The sequence below is a fragment of the Drosophila simulans genome, chromosome 2R (genome assembly GCF_016746395.2).
Source record: "Drosophila simulans strain w501 chromosome 2R, Prin_Dsim_3.1, whole genome shotgun sequence".
NCBI classification, from domain to species: domain Eukaryota; kingdom Metazoa; phylum Arthropoda; class Insecta; order Diptera; family Drosophilidae; genus Drosophila; species Drosophila simulans.
In genome coordinates this window covers 224,640-249,277 of record NC_052521.2, presented here as the reverse complement: position 1 = coordinate 249,277, position 24,638 = coordinate 224,640, and the positions used below count along the sequence as shown (strand labels likewise).

Here is a 24,638-nt window from a genome sequence, read left to right as displayed (position 1 = left end):
CAATTCGGCTTCAAAAAAAAACATTGAACTTTCAAGCTAGCTAACAGATTAATATGATAAATTCGCACAGCCTTCGATCATAGAGAATATTTCAGCTCCATATTCCTCGATATATCTAAAGCACTTGACCGCGTCTAGCTCAACCGTGTCTCATGTCCAAAATTAAAACACACTTGCCTGAGTTCACTGTTAGATTTCTTTCATCGTACCTGTCCAACTCTATCGAAGCTGGAGTCCCACTATGCAGAGCATTTGACCCAACTCTTTTCGTCCTTTATCGGCAGTTTTGGGCGGTTTGTGGCCTTAAAAGTTGGCGTGGCAAAAAGTTTTTTTCAAATCGATATCAAATATCAAAACATTTTTCAAAAGTGGGGGCGCGGCAGTTTTGGCCCGTTCGGGGTTAGAGTGGGCGTAGATCTACATGCACAGTATGTTATATTTGAATCTTGAATATTTGAATATTTGAATCTTGGCCACATGCGAAAGCTATCGCCCGAAAAAATTGACCGGAAGCCCAACTCAAAAACTTAGGGAAGTCTTTGACGGTTCGTTTAAGGACACAAATTAAAGCTCTATGTTTACTATTTGTATACGTTTCAGAATGTACAAGTTTGTGTTTTCTGTAGATATTCTTAAAAATGTATCTACAAATCCGAGTGGCTGACTATCATTGCGACTATCAGCGTATCATATGGAGGGAAGATATACACATGCATAAACATCTAGCGCACCTTTCTTAGCAGTAAGGGTACTTGATCAGCTAGCTGACGACCATAAACACGAGTTTCCTACAGCTGCAAACTTATTCAAGGAGGAGTTTTATGTAGATGGCGTACTCACGGAAATTGACAAAGCCTATGAGGCCGGCCAAGGCAAGGGTAATGCTTCGTCATCAAAGATTCTTTGCATTCATTGGTATCCAGAAGATGACACTTTATCCTAATGAATTTTCCCTACATCAAATGACAATAGCACAAAACAGCAGGTGCTTTCTGACGTGGCACGCTTCTTTGACCCGCTTTCCAAGCTGTCGCCAAAAGTGGTGAATTTTAAGATTCACCAAAGCATGGTATCATGTCAACACCAAGGAAAATCCTGCCAACTGCGTGTCACGGGGCATGCTCGCATCTGGCATGCTCAATTTTGACCTTTGGTGGACGGGCCCATCGTGGCTGGGCGGGCCGGAAAGGTTTTATGTTAAGTTGAAATTCTCAAGGTTCTGTTCTTCCCTTTCAGAAAATCATATTCAAGAGTACGTCTTACGCTTTGAACTTTGATGAAAGTCATAGCGCTCGAATTATTTGTCTTCGACAGGCACAGGGTTACTTTGATGAGGAGCGCAACTTATTATTGGCCAACAAGTAGCCTCGAAGCCGTTTCCAACTTCTTAAATTTTCTCCTATTACATGAAAGGAAAGAAGAAGGTGCAACCACCGTAAATCAAAGGGAAACAATTGCCTGTTTGCCTGCCTTGTCACATCAGGTATACATGTGATTTCAGCACAGATGTCTTGGATGTCTAGGATGTCTTCGTGATTTTATGGCACATCGAGGGAAATGCTTCCAAATTTTGTGGGTGCGAAACGCGTTTTAGATGAAATGCTTGACCTTTTCCAGTCGCAGCACCATAAACACACCGTTGCACAGTCCTTGCCTAACAACGGACTTAAAAATAGGTTAAAACCTACACCTTAACCACATTCACCACATGGGGGAGGAAAATGAGAATCAGAGTATGCTCAGACAAACTGCATCTTCGTCGTGTCGTAGGAAAGACGACTTTAAGCTTTGAGCACATGCACATGCACTGACAACATACCTGTCTCCAGCCGTCGACCATTAACTATCGTTCTAGAAGGAGATCTATGACATAGACATTTGGCAAATGCTAATTAATCGCTTGGAATATTGGCAGCATTTACAATCCATGTACGAAGGATGGGGGCGAGATGTTGATGAATGAATTTCGCCTATTAAACTTTATTATATACAAATTTTAGTAATTCTGTTGTGCTGCGCAGCACGTATATATCTGTTTTTAAAACGCCAAACGACAGGCACATTACTGAAAACCTTTGATACAGTTTTCACGGAAAAACCATAAATAAGGCGTTTTTAGAGTTCCATGAACTTTGAATGTTTTATTCTTCATAATTTTAGGTATTAATAATTTTCTGCCAATTTTCCATTGATATGCCAAAAAGAATATTGTCAGCTGTGTAAGGGGTATCTAAGAACCGAGGAACTCGCCTCTGGAGTTCTCTCTTGTTTAATAAATATATTTTATTATTTTCAAATTTTGGTCAGTTTAACGGAAATCTCTTTGACTATTCCGCTATGATAATAATAAAATTATTTAACGTCTGTTTCAGGTGACCAAAATTTTGTGTTGGGATACAATAAACCACAAAGTATATTTTATGGCTACGCAAGATAAAAAGCCTGGACAGCGGCACTTGTATTCAGTTCAAGATCCAATACATGATGATATAAGAAAGTAAAAAATTTGTGGATCATGTGCTCAAATATATATTTATTTATTTTTATTAACAGAGTTGAACCACAGTGCATAACATGTGATTTGGGTGATGATCTTTGGAGTAGTCGATACTATTATACAAACTGCACACATTTTGAAGCCTTTATAACACCATCATTGGGTGTTGCCACTAACTATGGAATTGAGTTTTACATTTTGGAATGCCAAGGTCCAGGACTACCTGTATCTGGAGTACATATGCAGACCACTCATAGTTTAGTCAAAATTTTGTATGATACAAGGCCATTTTATACAGAAAGGCTACAGAAGCTAGCTTTACCGACCCAGCGATCTTTCGAAGTGCCATTACCGCATGGAGGTCGAGCTCAAGTTCAATTACTACTTCCACCCAGCTGGAGAGAGGAGTTACGGGATGCTGCTTTTCCAGTTATTGTTGAAGTGTACGTAAACTATGCATTTAGCTATATCTTTAAAAGCTCCTAGAAGTCATTAAAATTCACAGCTATTGGATATTATTTGGTGTGCCATCGGTGAAATTGATGGATTTTTAAAAAGGATTCGGTCAACAAAGTGCCACAGAAGTACTAGGTTTTTTGTTATATAGACATTTTACCTAACCTTTTGGTCCTAAAAACTTAGTGTTCTAACCTTCCAAAAGTAAACTTGTTTTTCTTAGAAACTTTTAAAATATATACGATGCAGAAAAAGCGTTGAATTCCAAATTTCCCAAAAATTATTTTCGTTAGATGAACAGATATTGATGAGCACGATCTTTTTACGGATCACTTGTTTATTCATAAAACTTTGAGAGGCAGCAGGATCACATCACATTACCGATTTTGGTTCTGTTGTGTTTGTGTTGTCCGACGCTTTTCGGTTAAACAACACATTATTCCGCCATTCAGGCCATACTGGACTGTAGGACTCTAGAAATACGACATTCAACTGAGAACAATCAGAAAGACTCAATGACAAACATAGTTTAAATATAGTTCATGCCCGCAATCCGATAATATGGAATTAAACGCTTCACTGCTGGCCACACTAAATACAGCAACTTATTCGTATTAGCTGGGGATAACCCATAGATAGTCACTCTAGCTGATCAAGGTAACTCTACGGTCTCGATAACACGTTATCGTCCACAATCCTTTAGCGTGACCGGAGTACTATGTCTCCGCCATATTACCAGCGCTACGTCCTAGCTTAAATCAACAGCCAGCAACCGCGTTCCGAAAAATTTGCGAGGACAACAAGGTACGCAGGTTGGGAGTTGGCTCCCGTCAACTTGAGACGTGTTTTCATCGAGCTCCGTACAAAATCTCTTGATTTAGTGAAGCAAATAGTTAATAACATAATATAAATAAATAAATCGAAAGCGAAAGAGACGCTAATGGCAATGTTAAACTGCTATACTATAAAATTTTCTGTGTGTGGAATAATAAAATAAAACTAAAAAACAAATAGACAACGAACAAATCGATCGTTCAAGAATGAGCCAACGCGAATTTCGCGCTCAGCGGCAAAAAGAGCAAGACGTGCGACGACTCTCTTTGCACCGGAACAATGCAAACTTCACCATCGTGTCTGACGCCCGCGAGTGCCAAATCATCCACCCGGTCAATGACCTAGCACCTGCAGAATGCAAGCGATCGCGGTCTTGCTCACCAATGTTTACGACTGCACGAAATGAACCCTAACGCACTGAGAGCGTATCTCTCAAGCTCTCCCTATTCCAAACGGTGTCAAGTTCTTTAGCTACCAGTACAGCAATCACGATATCTACTGCAACTGCACCTATAACAACAACAACTGCAACAACAACTGCAATAGCACCAACATTAACTCTATACTCAATACCGACAGCGGTGTACAATTACGCTGTACTAACAACGAAAGCAAGAGCACTTACACCGACTCTTGAAAGCGGAAGCGGACAAGAGCCAAAAAAAAATCAAAAAACTTTGTCAAACAGGGCTGGATCGATACATCCAAATAAAGCAAGAGCTAAGCCCACAACACAAGCAGGATGGTAATCAGCCGAAAATAAATCGCGCCAACACCTCCAATGATTCAAGATTAAATAGGTGTGCACTATTGGATGACTGCGAAGTGCAGGAGCAGGGGCAGAAGAAGATAAAGCCGCCACCAATAATATATACTATATATATATATATATATATATATATATATATATATAATATATTAACAAACTAGCTGCAATTATCGGAGAAAACAAGTTCCATGTTATACCTCTTACTAAGGGCAATATACAAGAAACGAAAGTGCAGACTCCGGATGAGTCTAGTCACCGATCAGTGACCAAGTACCTGGAACATGCAATTGGCGTTGAAGCGATTATTCTAGAACTTGCTCAGTTCTTAGCCGACAGAAACATTGACGTTATGCTACTCTCAGAGACTCACCTTACCGAAAAGTACAACTTCCAAATACCAGGATATAAATTTTACTTTACGAATCACCCGGATGGCAAGGCCCATGTAGGCACTGACATACTAATACGATTGCGAATTAAGCACCACTTTTTTGGTAATTGGCAAGAAGACTGCTTACAATGTACCTCTATAAACCTCCAATGCCATAACGGTGCTCTCACTCTGGCTGCTGTCTATTGCCCCCCTCGCTTCACAATCTCTGAGGAAAAATTCACAACACTATTTGACTCGTTTGGTGAAAGGCTTGTTGCAGCTGGCGATTGGAATGACAAGCACATGTACTGGGGATCTCGGATAGCGAACCCCTTAACTCTGTGTTTCGGGGACCGCCTACATACTGGCCAGTAGATCTCACGAAGCTTCCAGATTTGATTGACTTTGCCATCACAAAAAGCATATCCCAATCAATGAAAACAGCTGAGGCACTTCCAGAAGTCTCATCTGATCACTGTCCGGTGCTCCTTCATCTTTTGTACCAGTTACAACACATCGAGCGACCGTGTAGGCTTACAAGCAATAGGACCAACTGGGCGAGGTACAAAAAATGTGTTTGTTCCCATACCGACTTTTCTAGCCCCCTGGAAACCGAGCAAGACATTGATCAGTTTGCTGGTGATATACAATAAATACTTGTCGCAGCAGCAAAAGCGTCAACTCCACAAGACAACCATGTATGCAGTATAAAGTTTAACAAGACAAGTAGAGATATTGAACTGCTTGTGCTTAAAAAAATACGACATCGAAGGGAGTGGCAGGAGCATAGATCACCTGGCGCAAAGAATAAATTAAAAGCAGCTTTTCGCAGACTTACCAAAGCCCTTAAGAAAGAAGAAGCGAACGCACAACTAAGGTACATCAAGAATTTCACTCCCACAGGCACAAAGAACTCGTTGTGGAAAGACCACAGGAACCTACAGGCACCAACAGAAACGGTTGTACCTCTCCGTAACTCTACCGGAAACTGGTCTGTCACGGGCAGTGACACGGACAGAGCAAGAGTCTTCGCTGATCATCTTAAAAAGTATTTTAACCAAATCCATTTACTCTCCCGCCTTTAACTGCATCTGCATCTGGCACCACAAGATCCTATAGAATTTCGGCCAAGCGAGAGAACGAAAGTCATTAAAGAGCAACTAAAGACTGGAAAATCGCCTGGCTACGACTTAATAACCCCGAAAATGATCACCGAGCTTCCAATGTGTGCAGTTCTACGAATCTGCTTGCTCTTCAACGCAATTACTAAAATTGGATACTTCCCTCAAAAGTAGAAGAAATCAATTATTATTATGATTCCTAAGCCTGGGAAAGACAAAACACAGCCATAATCATACAGGCCAATAAGCTTACCAATTTGGTTTTCGGGCAAAACATGGAGCCATTGAAATTCGCACTGCCTTTGAACACCGTGAATATTGCACAGCTCTCTTCTTAGACTTTGGACAAGCATTCGATAGAGTATGGCTGCATGGACTTATGTTTAAAATAATCAAACTGCTGCCTCAAAACATACATAAGCTTCTAAAGTCTTACCTATATAAAAGAGTGTTCGCGGTTAGATGCAGTTCAAGCACTTCAAGCGATTGTACTATAGAAGCCGGAGTGCCTCAAGGAAGTTTTCTGGGCCCAATTCTATACACACGGCGTACATCCCAACAAACTACCAGCTAACGATATCCAAATTCGCTGATGACACTGCAATACTAAGTCGATCCAGATGCCCAATAAAACTACGATGCAACTAGCACGCCATCTAACTTGTGTAGAACATTGGCTTGCAGATTGGCGCATACGAATGAAGAAAAGTGCAAACAGGTAACATTTACCCTAAACAAACAAAGTTGTCCGCCCTTGGTAATGACCAACACGCGCATCCCACAAGCCGATAACGTAACATACTTAGGTATTCATCTGGACAAGCGGCTCACCTGGCAGAAACACATAGAGGCCAAGACGACGCACCTCAGACTATAAGCAAGGGATCTACACTGGCTTATAAACGTTCGCTCTCCCCTAAGCTTGGAGTACGAATTCCTCTTATATAACTCCGTTTTAAAACCCATATGGACCTATGGCTCCGAGCTATGGGGCAACGCATCGATAAGCAACATAGACATAATACAGCGAGCACAGTCTAGGATTCTGAGAATCATTGCTGGAGCTCCATGGTATCTTCGGAACGAGAATATACACAGAGACTTACAAATAAAACTTGTCATTGAGACAATAGCAGAGAAGAAAGTAAAATACAATGAATAACTAGCCTCACATCCAAATCCTCTTGCAGGAAAACTTATTCGAGTATGCAGCCAAAGCCGACTGCACCGGAACGACCAACCAGCCCAGCGTTAAATTTGTTAGGCCACACAGCTCGAATCATTTTATAAAATGAAACTGGATACCAATGTCATGTAAGGGTCACTGTCTTTTGGAAATATTCTGACCGTTTCCCCTTGACTAGCTTGATTAGCTTTAGTTTAGAATAAGATTTGAAAACTTATTGTTAGTCTCTTAAGTAAAAGAGAAGATTCAATAAATAAGCAAAACATTGAAAAAAACAAGGTACGCGCCAGTTCGTAAACTAACTTTTCCCTAAATACTCATACCAAAATCTGAAGACTATCCCTACCGACCATGAGGGTCTTCCGCAGCGCTTAACTACAGGGAATATTAGCCCTGAAGCACAATGCGCCCACAGATCCAATTAACCAATCACCAAAAGAGCACCCACGAGGAGGAGTCGATCATACAACTACACCCCCACAAACGTATTTGAAGTTTAAGTATCAGAAGAACCGATATTAAATTAAGCAGTTCATCATAAGATTCTGTCGCTAGAACCTCATCTTCATAATATAGAAAAAGAGTCTCAGATGTAGCGGTTTACACCTTATCTAGTAGTTCTACGTCAATTTCGATTTGGATCCCAAGGTCTGACTATTATGGTACGAGCCCCGTTACGGTACTGGTGCGAGCCCATTTTTGCCGGCAGGGTTAACAGTTGTCCCCGCCTGTACGCCGAGACACCTTATCGGCTACGTTCTTGTCTACAAAATAATAAAAGATGGTGATTAAGCCTTCCCTCATATTTTCGTCCGTTTTCTATGGTTTTGTTATTTCCCCTGGGGCTTTACACTCTCTATGAAGGTGGTAATATTACTGGTACTTATCAGATCCCTATTCGGGGGCCAGTTGTAAAAAAGTTATCTTTCCGGGATTGTATCTCAGTCGTGGAACGTGTATTTAGGAATTTCTATTGGAGGGTATGAGATGACTGAGGGCGCTACTACGATTGGTCGAGGTGTGTCGGTCTGGTCTAGCACGATGCACCCGATCGCGGTCGTGGGAGCGCTGCGCAACACGTGGGTTGTAGTCAAGTTTCCGATTCGGGGCAGAGAAAAGCACGCCTGCACTCGCAGGCTGGTGGCAGCGAAAGAGAGCTGACCAAAGACCCCCGTTGACAAGCTAGTGATGTTACGTGGGCTATTATTATCGATAGGTCGGAACCCGTTTGGGTAGGTTCTTGTCTAAGTTAATACTAATACAATGGTTTCAGCTTAGTCCAGGATCGTCGCATCCCCTCCTTATTTTTAAGGGCAAGAGGAAAAAGGACCTTTCCCACTCGTCTTCATGGTGAAGACCTCAGAGGACATCAGAGGTTTCCTGTGAGTCGGGGTCGTCCTGGGCCGCTCCTATGTCGTTCTCCTTCGGCGCGTCCGGATGTTCTCTATCGTATCCTCTGTTGTTTCTCGTGTCGTTGGTGCCAACGTGGCTCTGCTCTGGTAATCCTCCACCCTTTCATAGCCCAAGGTCATTCCGCTCTTCTGGTCTTGTCCTCCTTTGTCCTCTGAGTGCGGTCGTTTTGCGGTCCTGCGTCGTGTTCAAGGATTCCTAGTCGTTATTCCGAGTTCGGTGTGTGTGATGCGCTTGTGCTATCTATCTGGCGGGGTGTCCTTCATGCAACTCTTTATCAGCTGCACCCGGAAAGTTTGGGATAATTGGTTATCGTAAATAAGGTGACTTTTAGCTGATTGTGATTTCCGCTGATGGCCTAGACCCCGACATGAGTTTCCGTTCTATTTCTTTTCTAATCACATCGTCGTGGAGTCAAGTCGAGAAAAGTTTGTTTTGTTGTAAAATTATAACCTGCGGTCGTGTACATTTTTTTTACATTTTTACATTTTTTTTATATTATTAGAGTGAGTTTTCCTCGCTACAATACGGTACGCGGTCTAAGTTTTGCGTGTGTTTTTGAGGCAGAAATTTAATCTGGAAAAATCCATCGCACAGCAGCGCCACCACCACGACCACAAAGTTCGACTGGGGCAGTCACAGGTTAGTGAATATCGGGGGCAAGGTGATCAGTTACTTGACGGGAAGGCGGGCAGAAAAAGAGAAAGGAACCGAGTCTGGCCGTCTAGTGGAGCACACCTTCCCAGCGAGTGACCGAAGCCTAGAGAAGCAAGCGCATCGGGACCGCAGACGCAAATAAATTGAGACCCTGCGATTTGAATTTAATTTAATTACTAGAATGATGTATTAATAAAAAAGGAGCCCAAAGTAAGGCTAAGCACGCCCGCACAAAAATAGCCAGGTTAGAAGACAAGAATACACTGGGAGAAGTAAACATATGGAAAATCAAAAATATATAAAAAATGCTTGATAAACTCTATCTGACCTTACCCTACATCGGCGGAAAAATTACCGAGCTGGGAGTCTACGCTGAGAAAAATTTTCTGAATAATTTTGTTTGTATATTATAAATTATAATGTTTTACATTAATTCACGAATAAATTTTTACTCGAGGAGAAATCTACATCAGGGCATGGAGTATTTAGGAATACCAGCGTTGCTTCGACGTCCTCACGCTTGGCAAGATCAAATGGCTGAAATCGGCCTTCCAGCTGGTAAGCAAAAGTCATGGATATATCTGCAAAAACCTACGACGCAAGGCTCTTTTCAACCTCACGAGATAAAGAACCTCAGGTCTTAAAAGAGCATGAGGTGGGTCTGGTGGGTATATTGAACCTTACCCACAGGTTGAGGACTCGAGAGCGATGTGCATAATTCGATCAAAGAGCTCAGTGGAAGAATATGCGTCCTTCTGGAGATCTTTTAAGCTGCAGTACTTATTCAATTACCAAGGGTATGTGGTAAGAACTTAGTTGCAATCTTTCCGCGAAAGAGATAAGCTTAGATCGAATCCCTCAAAAGATTGGAAAGTCGATTGCTGATGGCGTACGTTGGATGAACGGGTAATGCGTGGGTCCTCCAAAGGCAAGTCCCTAGATACAGACAGCCAGCATTCTACCACTGGTTGTAGAGTTTCGAGAGCCCCAAAGTCGATGGTACGATGTACTCGTACGATGTACGAGTGCAGGAGTGTGTTTCTCAGACCAACATAATATCAATGGGATGATTTTAAACAAACAGCCCCAGAGCCTTGTTGGGCAGCCCATTGATGTTCCACACGCCGATTTTGAGTCCAATGTTACTTGAGTTGAGTTTAATGAATGAGGAGAAGGTTTGCTTGCTTGCGCAGTTCCTGGCGCGTGTTGAGATAGAAGGCCAGTGATGAGAGTCATCATGGACATCATCATTTGGAACATTTTGTCAAGCTGTGTTGCAAAGGCCAACATTTTTCCATTACATCGCATGAACATTTGTTCTAGTCCCTGCCATTGGTGATCGTCATAAAAATTTAGATGTTGATGGGATAAAATTGGCTGCTGAAGTTGGGCACCTTGATGTTGCTGTGGCCTTGGGTTTGTATGCTGCATTGTTTGGTGCGTCTACTGGTTGCGATTCCTTTATTGGCTTTGCTGGTTCTGCTTTCGGTTCCTTCTACCTAGAGGAGTATATTTGTGCAGTTGCAGGTGACTTGTCCATCGGTGCTTACTGAGTTTTGATAGAACCACCAGCAACGCTCTCGTAAGAAAGCCCAATGCCTCTTGGAGCAGCTGACGCACTATTTGATCGCAGAGGAGGGCTACAATGGGATGTATCACATCTACGTCAACAAACTATCTGCTGGTAGACAAGACAACACTTGTAGCTAGCTGTATGATTACCATCACAATTGACGCATTTTTCTGGATAGACTTCACGTAGGCAGTCCACAATGGCATGCTGCTGATCACATCTTACACTGATAACTTCTTTATGGTAGTTGCCCATTAACAGTTTTTCCTAGCGCCTCACCAAGGTACGATTTCGATTGCTTCACAGCGTGGAACTTGAATGCCCGTTATGCAGCGAGTCGCGCTTTTTAAGGACCTCCACCGGCTGTTGAGTGAAAATTTTTTCGCCTGGGTAACACTAAAATTGAATAGAGGGTCACAATTCACAGAACATGCCACAATTGTGGACTAGTTAATGCGCGAATATAAAACCAATTTTGTAAATTGAACAACTTAAAATATTTTACGTTTTTGGTGCGTGGTCACTCAAAGTAAACTCATCGAGTGCAAGGAAAAGGTTCTGAAGCTGAATAAGGCGATATATAGACTAAAACAGGCAGGACGAGAGTGGAACGCCACCTTAGATAAAGCACTTCGAATCAAATTTCCACAAGCAGGACATATACGGCAACTTGTGTCTTGTACTAATTTATTTAGACGATCTTCTTATAGCGTGCCAGAGCAGAGTCGATCTTATGCAGGTCAAGTCTAAAATAACTTCGAGAATATGCTGCTGCGAAACGGCTTGGAGGCCAGCAGCGGCACCCGTGGACTCCGGTGACATTAGACATTAGAGATTAAGCTATCGAGCTGAAGGTTTGCCATTGGTCATTTCATTAGGGAAGCTATCCAAAAAGGTGATGCTGAAAATATGTACCAACTAACGTTATGATAGCCGATATGTTAACAAAGAATTTGTCGAAACTGAACCATTAGGCTTAATTCTAATGATTTAGCCTATTAAATTATGTAAATTGTTATATTGAAAAATTAAGTAAAAATTGTAACATTTAGGAGAGGTGTGGAAATTTGGCACTATATTACTATTTATAAGCGTATGTAAACGAACGTATGAATAACAGATTATAATCGTATTATATATTGAGCGAACTAAGAGACACAAAGAACTGTTAAATTTATTCGTATGAGTACAAGATAGGAAAGCGGATGCAAGCACATCGCCGCGCGAGTTACCATAGCTACTACCCCCTTCCCCAAAGACCCTACTTTGTAAACACATCGTAGCCACCCCCGACCACTCCAGTCTTGTCCTGGTCAGCACATTCTCAGATTGCCTGACCATTAGTTCGACGCCCCGACGATTGCGACAGAAACGGCATGTTGCGGATGTGCCAAAGATCCAGCTCAGCATTTTTGGGCAACAGCTACGGATCTCGTCGAGTATAAGTTAGAAATGTAAGATTCAGTTCTAGTACAGCCGTCTACGTACAATGAACATTGACCATTTAAATATTAAATCCAACCATTAAAATCAAACAAATATCTTTTATTCAACCTGGACTAATTGGAAAAACACCAATCGAGAAAACCCAAAACCTCACTGGCAGAAATTTCCATTTGATAACTGGCGCAGTCCGCTGTCGCAGTCAATAAAATAACATTTAATCCATGCATTTATATGCGTAAAGCTGCCATTTTTCAGTACCGCTGTTTCTATTACGCCGTCGTCTGAATTCCCAGAATACTTAAATCATGTGTCCGATATCCAAACCGGTTTAAATAAACTATCTTTTATTTTCCTTCTGGTTCGCCGGAATTCTTCCTTACCAAACTAACATCTAGTCTTTCAAAATTCAAGATAACTAATTGATAGCCATTCCTGTGCGTACCAAACATTGCGTTTACCGAGACATGGTTAAAGCCAACTTTACTTTTTACTTTGAACTTTTCCCATATATGTACACAATATACAGGCATGATCGTCCCTTCAGGCGGTGAGGTGGAGTATTAATTGCGGTTAGGTCTACCCTTACGCCAGGGTAGGACTTTTGCGATGTGTTCCGTGACATAGAATTCATATGCTTAAAACTGCCATTTTTCACTACCTCTGTTAAAATTTCGTCGTCGTCTGAATTCCCAGATGTGATTCTCAACCACTTTTAAATCTATCAAAACTAATATTGTACAAATATGTAATTAGATTGTTTGGTTATGCAGCCCGCAGCCAGCAGCAGCTCATCATAAATTTGAGTTATTTTATTTATCACTCTTATACATCGCTCTGTGTTATTCTCTCTCAATAGAGAGCGAGCACAGCTGTTTTAATCTTTATTTTGTGAAACAAAAGTTCAGTTACAAATTAAGTGTCGATCACACCGGTACTGTGATGCACTTTAACTCTTAATCGGTTCACTACGGGCACTGCCGCCGTTCGTACAGCCCTGTGTGGCAAAATATATTGAAATAAAACTGAAATATTAACTGAAATATTAACTTTACCGTGTTTTTAAATTACCTCACCATTTCTCAAAGTTAATGAAAAAGCTCATTGCCTAAACATAGATCATATTTGTGATTCTATACTTTCTCGGTTCTGTACTGTTTCCTATATCGTGCTATCTCACGCGAATCGAGCCTTCGTCCGTGCCCCTCGGTCAGTCGGTTAAAGAAACAGTTAACGAGGAAATTAAAGGTGTACATTTAATAAATAATTAGAAAATGGGTCTAATGATCATAACATATTATGTTTTACTTCCTATTTATGCGAATCCATTTCTCCTAGACTAAAAGGTGTAGACGGATGCGTTTAGGACCAAATAAAGTATATTATAACGAGCTGATTTTATGGTCTACTCGTTACGAAGTACGTACGGCTAGCTCAGAACCGCAGAGCTAACCGCAACCTCCTGTCTCTTGCTCTGCCCCGGCCGGTCTCCTGCTCAGATTTCACTGACGCTCCGGTCACTCGCCCGGCCTTGTCCCCGTACCCTGGCTGTCTTGCTACAGAACGTGAGCCGGGCGTGTCGAACGCCCCACATTAAGCTTTCTAATTGCACGACGACATCGTTTTTGGTGTCACCAAAAATTCAGCTGAAAAAAATGTTGATAATCTATTTTTACGATTGAGACGACGATTTAATGTGTAGCTATATTTGAACGCTCACTTTCTGAGATAGAATCTGAGAGCGAACAGTAGCCTGAGAGCAGTAGTCTTTTGAGAGTTGGCAAAGGAAGCATATGAACAAAAGTTGTATTAGAAACCACGTGTTTGAGTATTCAATAAAAGATATCTCATATTATACAAAACTGTTGAGTTATTACAGTGGCGACGGGGTAAATTTAAACAAAAAAAAAATTAAATACAAAACTAAAAGGCATATTAAAATATGTACATGCATGTACACATTCAACAAAAAATAAAGTATATGCATCACATGTACGTGTATATGTATGTAATTTAATAAAAGGAAAAAGTGAGTGTACATACATAAATGTGTGTAATTTTGAAAAACAATAGTAATTTTGTGCAAATAAGTGAAAGTTTTGCGTGTTCTTCTTCTTCCCACTCTCGTTCGTTCCCTGTGCTTGTGCCGTTTTTTTTCTCTTCTCTTTTCTTCCTTCATTTTGAGTAAAAAGGATGGGGAGGAGGTTGACAAGCGTCAAGGCAGCAAGGTGTTAGTTAATGAGAGCGATTGGTGAGTGGTAGAGAGAGTATTATAAAAAAAAGTTTTAAACACAGACAGTGTTGGTACACATAACTTTTGCGAAAAAAAAGTTGACAGTGTGTTGAAACACAAAAATGAACGGACTTAAAGTCACTGCCAGTACTTCGAGTAAGAGGCGTTTTTGTTTAAAACAAAATTCAATAAATACTATCTGACAATGGACAGTCAAGGACTGGTGCGAGGCACAGTAGACTTCTGCGCGTTGAATGGGAGAAATGGCTACGAGCATTTGAAATATATTTGAAAGCCGAAGAGATCGGTTCGTCCTCTCGGAAAAGAAGCAAGTTACTACATTGCAATGCATTGTGCGAGGCCACAACTGCAGACTATAGCATTTTCATTGCCTGGGGCACTAATACCAGAAAATTCATCTGATAAAGTATATAAAGTTTTTATATTTTTTTCTCGCCGAAACAAAATTCAACTTTTGAGAGGCATCTATTTAAAAGCCTTTCTCATACGAATGGCGAGACCTTTGCAAAGTTTATATTGAGGTTTCGTCACCAAATTCAAAAATGCGAGCTTGAAACTACTAAATTCATCTTCAAGGCTGGTAAAATATTTCGGATGCTCTGTCTCGGCAATATATTTTAAAGGTATAAAACTGCTTTTTGTATTTTTAACGAGTTCATTTTTTGATTTTTATACTGGTTATTTTACTTACAGTAAAAGTTGTATTTGGTTTCCGCAATATGGAGTTCACTCGGATCGGATTATATTTTTTATACTTGCAAATGTTTATATCGATATGCCGAAAATATTTTAACCACGCCTACTAAGACGCCTAAACCACATCAATGCACACTGGGCCAGACTCCTTTTTATTGGCATAAAGTCAAATAATAAAGCTAGAGAGCTGCATTTGTGCATTGTGAATTTGTGCATTTGACACTTAAAATACGTACATGAAATTTCAAGTAAATCGGAAAACGACCACTCACGCCGCCCATATTAGGATATAAAGTTAAGGAGTAGATTTGGCATGATTATTTCTTTTTCTTAATAAAGCTGAATTTTTCTTATGTATCTATTTAATATACATATAATTATACTATTATATTAATCCAAATTGTCTACGTCCAAATGCATAGAAAATGGATCACGTGATCCGAATCCGAGTCGCTATCATCGCTTCCCAAAAAATGTTCATTATTAATATGTTCTACAGTTGGTGCATTTAAAAGATTGATGACTTCTTTCGGCAAATCGATTTTTTTTGTTTTGAGACGATTTTTTGTTTATATTTAGACTTGAAAGTAAAGGATCCGATAAATCCATGGATCGGTAAAATGCGTCCGTTTAATTATTAACACGATAAGATTTTGGCTGAAATTGATGCTGCATGGACAAGAAGACTTTTATTATTTTCTTCAATATTAGCCAGATCCGTTGTTATTTTTCTTTTGAGCTGCATCACTGCATCACTGTAAGAAATTCGAGGTTGTCCCATTAGACAGCTTGAAGCGACTTGGTTGTTGTTTTGGTCCACGACAACCATCATCGTGGATGAAAACCAACTGGAATGTTTTTTTTTTTAAATGCTTCAATTGTACGGTTACATTTAGCCATATTTTTCATTATATATACGCGAAAGCTTCTGATTTGCTTAGCGATTTTAGCTTTCTCCTCAAAAGTAATATCATTTAATTTAAATTCGCCAACAACCCATTCAACTAAGGCTTTGTCATTTTTTTTTGTGTGCAAACTATTTGTGATTTAACAACAAAATGTACAAAGTTTCAAGTCTGTAGCTCAATTTTTAGACTTTATGCCAAAAAAAACGAATTCTGGACCACAGTGCAATGTGTAATTTGTGGACTCATTTTAACGTCTTCGGTATATTCAGTAAAATGCTCAATGGTTAATATTAAAAGACCAATTCTTTCGTTCTTTTTCTATAGGCTTTGAGTGGGTATTTATAATGTGTGCACACGTATGCTCATGCATTGTAAATTTGACAAAATATGTCCTTCACCTTAGAAGTTCGTTGACTTTAAATCTATATTATTTTTTATCAATTGACACCATGTGAAAAATTCTTGTTTTGCATTGCCTTAACGTTATTATTATTTAAATAAAGCTTAGAAATAGTAATAGCCGAATCTATGTAGATCACAAAATAAATTTCGAAAATGACTTTATATAAGAATACTTGTCATTCAACTTGCGACGCGAGAAAAATTAATAAGGCAGTGCTTGTGTCCGCTCTTCGTGCCTCGGACTTTGGGAAATTAAAGGCACCGTCTATTTTTTTTTAATATTTGCAAAATACACATTAAAGTTTTTGCAAATATTTTTAAAAATAGTCAAAAACAACTGGGTATAAAAAAATTTATTGATGAGCAATGCATTAAGTGCACACTTATACAAGTTTTGCGTTTTAAGCATTGCAAGTGGACTATGATGATAGCTGATAGACAAAAAAAGCAAGCTAAGCTCAGCATTCTATCTCATAAATAAAAAAAAATGAGCGATACTTAAATAATTCAGAATAATCAGAATTGATTTCGTCCCGAAAATCGTCTTCTAGCACAACACGCACACATATACGCGTTCTCGTCTCTTGTTTTTACTCACACAAGCAAGCAAATTCTATTTTTAGATTTCTTATGCTCTCGAGCGAGCGGAAAGAGAGCAAATTTGGCCTTCACCAAAAAAGTGGCTGCATAGTGCCAAACCAATGTATGGCCGTTACGCATCTTGTTAATCTAGTGTCTTTGGTACCACAGTGTTTTGTGATATGGATAAAATCTGTTCAATATTTTGTCTGTCGTCTTCATTGAGTATGCCAAAAAGTTATGTTTATGCTAGTTTAGCCTACAAGGTTAAGCAGCCCGTTTTTCTCGACTTAGTATTCTCTCTTTTTATATAAATTATCTCATTTTTAGTAAGCCGTAAGATACACGGCGGCGCCCTTTAGTTGGTTGGGCGCGAAGAGTGGCTGTGGGTCACGCGCGCTCAAAAAAAATAACATTGTAACAAGTATTCGAATAAGACTGTGTTAAATTTAAATAACTATTAACTAAGCTTGATTGATTTTATTTCAGCAATGGACGCCCCGGTTCAGAATCAGTTTCTGAAAAGTTTAAAATCGACTGGGGTACATACATGTCATCAAGAAATGATGTTGTGTATATCCGCCTAGATGTACGAGGGTCCAAGGGTCAAAGTAAAAAAACACTATATCGTCATTTAGGAGGAGTAGAAGTTTTAGATCAAATTTCTGTTATAGGGTGAGTTCTTTTGTAATTTTACTCTTACAATTTGTTTATAAATTATACTATTTTAGGTATTTGCTGGACACAATAGGCTTCTTAGATGAAACTAGAGTAGGTATGTGGGGGTGGGGTTATGGAGGTTATGTAACCTCAATGGCTCTCGGTACGCAACAGGACGTATTTAAATGTGGAATCGCAGTGTCTCCTACTGCAGACTGGCTCTATTCAAGTTAGTACTTACAATGATAATCTAAGGGACATTTTATCTGTAATTCTAAAAATACTTTTCTAAATTATCAATAACTCTCCTAATAGATTCAGCATTTACTGAGCGTATATTGGGCCTGCCTGCTGAAAATTTCAAAGGCTATGTTGAGGCTGATGCTACCCAAAGGGCCCGTCTAATAAAGTCCAATTCATACTTTTTGATTCATGGCCTAGCAGATACCACAGCTCCCTTCGTCCATGGAGTGCAATTAGCGAAATCTTTGACAAGCGCCAATATTCTCTTTCGATATCAGGTAAAAAAAAAATACTGGCAATACATACATTATATTATATATGTTTTTTTAGACTTATGCAGATGAAGGCCATGACTTAAGTGGTGTACTCGAACATGTGTATTCTTCAATGGAGCAATATTTTGCAGAATGCTTAAGCTTGGATCCGGATGATACAAAACCAGAAGTTGATAACAGCATAGTCCCAGCTGAATAAAAAATTTTATTTGAATAACGTGTAAATATTAAAAACTTTTCGCATTAAACATTTTGCTTTGTTTATTTTGTTCGAAGATTTATTGTTAATGTATATATAAAGTCCATGAAATGGTTACAAAAATCAAAATACCATAAATGAATATGGGTTTGCCGTGTGTGCTACTTTCTTAAATTTTAATGTATGACTTTAATTTTAAATATAAAAATGATGCTAAATTTTCACACAACTCTTAAGTCCAATCACCAACTTAATTGGATAAAAATATTAAGTTTGTTTTTTGAATTTCTTCTATAATAAAAATATACTTCCGATAATGGTATTGGAAACTAATGGAAACCCAGGTCAGTTAAATCGAGATCACCGACTTTCAGATACCCGTTACTCAACTAGTGTATGTGTATTCAAAAATTTGGACGAGGCAGCTTAGGGTGGTTTGTAGGCGTAAGAGTGGGTATGGCAACATATGTTGCGTCTATGTCTCTAGAATCTGTATGCTTAAATCTTAACCTTCTAGCTTTTATAGTTGGACCCTGTCCGACTGTCCGTCCGTATAAATGTCGAGATCTCAGGATTGATTGCCTCTATTCGAGTATACAGAATTCGTGTGCGCGTTGTATTTTTGGGCGGTTTATGGCCGTTGGAGTGGCCGTGGCAACATGGGTCAAATTGCGCTGCGTCTATTCTCTACAATATGTATGATGAATCTCAACCTTTAAGCTTTTGTAGTTCCTGAGATATTGACGTTCATACGGACGAACAGGGCCAGATCGACTCGGCTATTGATTCTGATCAAGAATATATATACATAGTTTAAGCGCTTCCTTCTGACTGTTACATACTTTTCCACGAATCTAGTATACGCTTTTACGTGTTTTCGATACGCTCGTGTTCAGACTGCGAAGAACTAAATTTTCCTTGCTTGGAAAGGGAACTAAGGAAACTAGGGATAAGTACTCTGCTTAAGTGGTGTTAGTGTTTTCGCAAGTAAAAAGCCTGTAGTTTGAAAATTAATTGCAATTAATTATTGCAAATTTTACATTCCGAAAAGCACGTGTTGAAAGGCGAGCTTTTGGGTCAGCTTTTGAAAAGCTGCGCTACCAGCAAACAGCTTATAGGTGCTACGGTCTGTGTTTTGGGAAGGTTCAGTGCTGCCAGACCGGTGGCTTGTGGATTGGATCGCAGGAAGGAGGAGCCACCAGCGGAGTAAGTCCGATGGAGAGCGACAGCAGCGCGGGTACCTTGAGCGCCAGCAGTGCCTCGAAGAAGTCCACACGAGGCAGAGGTCCTGGAAGACAGGCCTGCTGATCCCGCCCCTGCCGCCGCCCCCGGCACGAGTAGATGCGCATCATGGGACCTTGTTGCTGGCGGCACGCCTCCTGCTGGCCGGGATTTCGAGCATCCAGCTCGGAGTCAAGGCCGCTGTGGTGCGTGGAGGTATGGATCTCGAGGCTCCCACACCCGCTTTCGCTCCTTCCGCCGCCCGCCGGGCTAGGAAGCCCGTTGACATATGGTCGGCGGTATTGATGTACGGCGACCGAACACATCTGGGAAGCAGATTGCTGAGCAGGTCCGAAAGAAGGTCGCCCCTTCCCCATCGGTGCGCGAGATAAAGAAGATCGTCGCGAAGGAATAGAGGAATTGTACGCCAACAATTTCAAGAAGGCAATGCACCTGGAGACGAAACCGTGGTCAGTCACCAATGGCGCAAGAGCTAACCTGACGCTTGAGGTTGACGAAAAGGTGTCCTTGACCAAACCGGACGGGTCTATTCCAAGTGGTTCAGTTACCGTTGCCGGTCGCTCGTCCACAGTTAAGCTTGCCATAGGTGCCTTGGATTTAACCACAAAGTTTCCCAGTGCAGGGTCATCATCCCATCCGGGATGCGTGTGTTTTCGGACAGGCGTCTTCGTGGACAGCACGGAATCCATCTGCATGCCGATACAGCCGCTTGCCGCCGAGTTTGGAGTATGCGTGAGCGTTACTGGAAGTTTTGGCTCAATTTTCCTTTGCTCCGTGTACTGCCAATTCAATACCGGACTCGAACAGTACTTGGATGCGGTGCTGCTGCTAGCCAGCCGCACGCCTATCCCGACGCGAACGCATCCTTGGTCCCGACGCGAACGCAGTATCCTTCGTGATGAGGGATCAGCTATCTACTTACGGGGTGATCTGCATTCTGACTGTATTTAAGGATGTTGAAACGGAGTGTTTAATATACTGTGTGACGCGATCACATTCTAGACTCTCTACGCACGTAGTGATATCGATGTGGCGCTCGCCGACGATGCATCGTCTACGTGGTCTACGTACGACTGGAGGGTGGATGAATGGGATCTTAATGATCACAAGATTATCAATGTTGTGGTTACGCGAGACCCAGCAAACACAGTTGAGAGCTTTGCTCCTGTGCCATCCTGGAACTTCTCCGCTGCACGCTGGCGCCCATTTGTGGATGAGGTGAGAAGACTGGCTTTGGAAATCCCGGACGAATTCGCCGACACGGCGTTGGATGACCAGGTCTCTGCAATGCGCTCGCTCGTGTATTCTGTGTGCGACCAAGTGCAGGGACGCAGACGACCCAAGACCGCAAGGAACGTAGTTTGGTTCATTTATTTGAAACCATATGATTCTTCTCCAGCGTCTGAAGAGACTCTGTGGCTTCCATACAGATGATCGATACCTAAGAATCGGACGGACTAGCGAAATGAATAAGGTTTTCATCAAATTTTGTTGACCACCTTTTCACCAAGCACACCCCTGACCTTATTGACCATAGTCGAAATATGGTTTTAGTTTAGGGTCCAGAAGAACACCAAAATCATCAGCTTGTCTTATTCTGACCAAATAGCATCCCCTTAGAGTGTAAGTCGTGTGTATTTGGTTGACACGACAAAAGGTCATAAGTCAAAATGGCAAGAAATGGCCTCACCTTGGAGATATAATTTTACATCGTCTGCGTACATAAGTACAAACTGCTGATCGTTAAAATTATTTGTTGGAATCGGAGCAGTAATCCGAATAGAAGACAACTTTCATCCAAAAGGTGATGTCAAAGCCAGTGTCGCCTTGCTGAGAGTAGAGGTCCGTAATGGATCTTCTTGGAAAATGAACAACCGTCAAGTCAGAAGGCCTCTTCTTCTTATAACCGTTTAAAGATGATTAACTTTAAAGTTTTAAAATTTTTTGTTTTTTTTTTAGTTAAGGGATTGCAAGTAATTAAGTCCACCCTAATTTACACTTTATCCGAGGCAAAATTATCACTGCCTCCGCCTTTTTTTTACCTTAAACTTGCCAATATGCAGAAACCGCTTACTAGGGAGAACAACAAAATGGTCCCAAGAAGGCGCCAATGCCTTAATATGCCTTTTCTTGGTGTTGAGCCGTTTATGAACCCGTTAAGCCGTTTGTGACGCACTTCGGACTCATGATCCAATAAGGGGCTGGCTCGATGACTTGTAGTTGGTATTGGGCTAGTACTTTCCTTTATCTTTTTATCATGGGTCATGTTGACGTTAATCGATGATAGAAACAGCTCAGGGAAGGCGATTTCATATTTCGATTTTAACATTAGATAAAGACATATTAGTTGTTGAATTTCATCCATCAACTCATCAGTCCTGGTGTGCGAATCATTGTTCACTGCACAGCTCTCACACTGCCAGAGAGGATTTGGCATGCTAAAGAGTAATTTTATAGCGTCTTCTGGACCATATTCCATCGTATGGTTTTTGCGTCAACTGAAAACCTTTCACATCTTTGATACAATACCTATCATTATCTAGTACTTTGGCGATTTCATAGGGGCCTTTATATTTGGTTATTAATTTCCTAGGCGCTCCAACTGTTGAATCAAAATTCTTGACCATTAGTCTGCTAATGTGCATTTATTTGATTCTAGTCGTTTAGCGTCAACATATTTCTTGTTATAGTTCTGTACTTCTTCCTGTGAAACTTCTGCATTTTTTCTAATTTTCTCTAAATTAATTTCTTTTCTTTCTAGCCTTGACTCCAATACATTATCTTTTAAACAATTTAGCATTTTTCCTTTTTGATTTACTCAAACAGCATTATACTTGGGTGCTCATTTATGCTTCTGTGCTTTGTATTATTCATAGCATACTTTACTTCCAAAACTTTATGCCACTGTACGTTTTTTCTACATCTACGACCTTACTAATCATGGGTTCTAGGTCTTTATTTATTCGTTCAACTTGTCTATTTGCTTGTGGTGTGCCCTTGCAATTTTGATATGTTTAATGTTTCTTGGTTCCAAAAATTCTTCGAACATATCTGATGTAAAACATGTCCATCTGTCTGAAACAATGGTCGTTGGTCGTACAATGCCAAAATAGGCGTTTTTAACAGCTTGCTTTTTAATTCATCAAATGCTTCTAATTGCGCTGCGCCAAGCTCAAACTTTTTATCTTTCCTTGTCAAATCGTGGAGTGGCTTTGCTATTGTTGAAAAATTCTGTATAATTCTTCTGAAATACGAGCACATCCCCAAAAAACTTTGAACATCATGAACTTTTTGTAGCATGGGAAAATTTTCAATTGCTTGAACACCGTCGTCATCTGCTTTAATACCCTTTTCTGATATTAAATATCCTAAAAATTTCACCTCACTTAAATTTACATTTATCGATTCGCAGCTCTAATTTGTTTTTAACTAATCGCTCAAATACTTTTTTTTAATATGGCTTGGTGATCTTCTATGGTCTTTGTCGCTATCATTTTGTCATCGAGATAAACTATCACTTTCTTTTCCCTAATCATCATAATCAAATTCTTTGTTGATGAACCTTTGAAAAACAGACGGAACATTTGTCAGCCCAAAAAGCTTTCTTGTGAACTCATACTGTCCTAGTGGCGTGGTAAATGTTGTATAATCATCAAGCATTTCTTGTAATTTTTCTTTCTCTACATATGACAGACGCCTTGGCGAAAAACTAAACGGCTTGTCTTCTTCTAAATTTAGCTTTATTTCACATTTTATATTTTATTTATTCAATATAACGTACATAATCGTTGTCTCCGCCCTTCGACTTCTTGTATCTTGTCTCTAAGGCTTGCGGCACTCTCTGGCTAGGTGGCCCCGACTGTGGCAATTGTAGCACTCTGCATTACCTCGTGGCTTCTGATAATCTTCTGCTTTACGGTCTTCTGGTAACTTGGGCTTAGGAACGTAGCCCAACTCAACATTTCGGAATGCCTCCAAAAGCTCCAATCCGGTCTTGAACGAACGCGACTTGGCCAGATTGCGTAGATTGACATCGCGTATGCCGTCAATGGCATATTCCAAAAATTCATCTTCTGCCAGTGCTAAATTATCCGCCAGCTGCCACTTCTCATTGAGAACTCCTCACCTTTGATCCAGACGCAGTTCTGTAGCTTCAGCTGCATATTCAACTTTGACACTTTGGACATTACGAACATTTTCTCCAGGTGGCTTAACATTTTATCCGCTGTCTCCATGGTAGCGCTTGTGCTTGAATACAGCCATATTTCAGCATCGCCCTTATCTTTAAAGTGAATCAGCGCATGCATCATATTATCACCGGCCTTGAAATTTTTCTGGACATTCAAAAGTTTAGATAGCCAAACATTGAAATTGTTTCCGCCATCATATACCTTAACGATCTCCTTTAAAATTTTGAAAGAAATGCCTGAGTCTGTGTCGTCACTTCGTTGTTGTTGTTGATTTTTAACTGGTCGATCTCATTTTGCCGCTTCAATATTTTCAACTCATTTTCCAGTTCAAACACATCGCCGCCTTGCATAGTTACGTTGTTGCGCATCATTTGGTTTCCAAAACATTGTTTCGGCTCATTGTTGCCAGCCATTTGCATCTCAGGATCATTGTTGCTAGCCATCGGGATAGCGAAACATTTGTTGGACTCATTGTTGCTGGCGCTCACCATCTGCCTCTCAGAACATTGCTCGATCTCATTTTTGTTGTTGACATTCATTTCACAAGATCCCGTTACTTTTCGAAAACCTTCTGTTTCTTGCATTCCTTTGTATTAATGTGCAAACGTCGCCGTCATCGTGTCGCCGTCGTTGTCGCTGCCTCTTGCTGTCTCGTTTTCGCTACGTTGCTC

The 24,638-nt window shown here is 40.5% G+C and overlaps 1 protein-coding gene across 6 annotated transcripts in view; it reads left to right on the top strand.

The window, feature by feature from the left end:
* LOC27207654 (dipeptidyl peptidase 4) overlaps positions 1–18,764 on the top strand; it is a 125,920-nt gene extending 107,156 nt beyond the window's left edge. For 3 of the 6 annotated variants that reach the window (XM_039292701.2, XM_039292702.2, XM_039292703.2), the window contains 6 exons: positions 2,373–2,497; positions 2,554–2,940; positions 17,648–17,833; positions 17,890–18,047; positions 18,134–18,339; positions 18,392–18,764. In XM_039292701.2, the coding sequence (XP_039148635.1) occupies positions 2,373–2,497; positions 2,554–2,940; positions 17,648–17,833; positions 17,890–18,047; positions 18,134–18,339; positions 18,392–18,535 (1,206 nt within the window). In that variant the 3' untranslated portion in view covers positions 18,536–18,764. Of the gene's footprint in view, positions 1–2,372; positions 2,498–2,553; positions 2,941–17,647; positions 17,834–17,889; positions 18,048–18,133; positions 18,340–18,391 lie in introns of those variants that run through there. The other 3 variants (XM_039292704.1, XM_039292705.2, XM_039292706.2) reach the window with 3 other exon arrangements.
* The last annotated feature ends 5,874 nt before the right edge of the window (positions 18,765–24,638 follow it).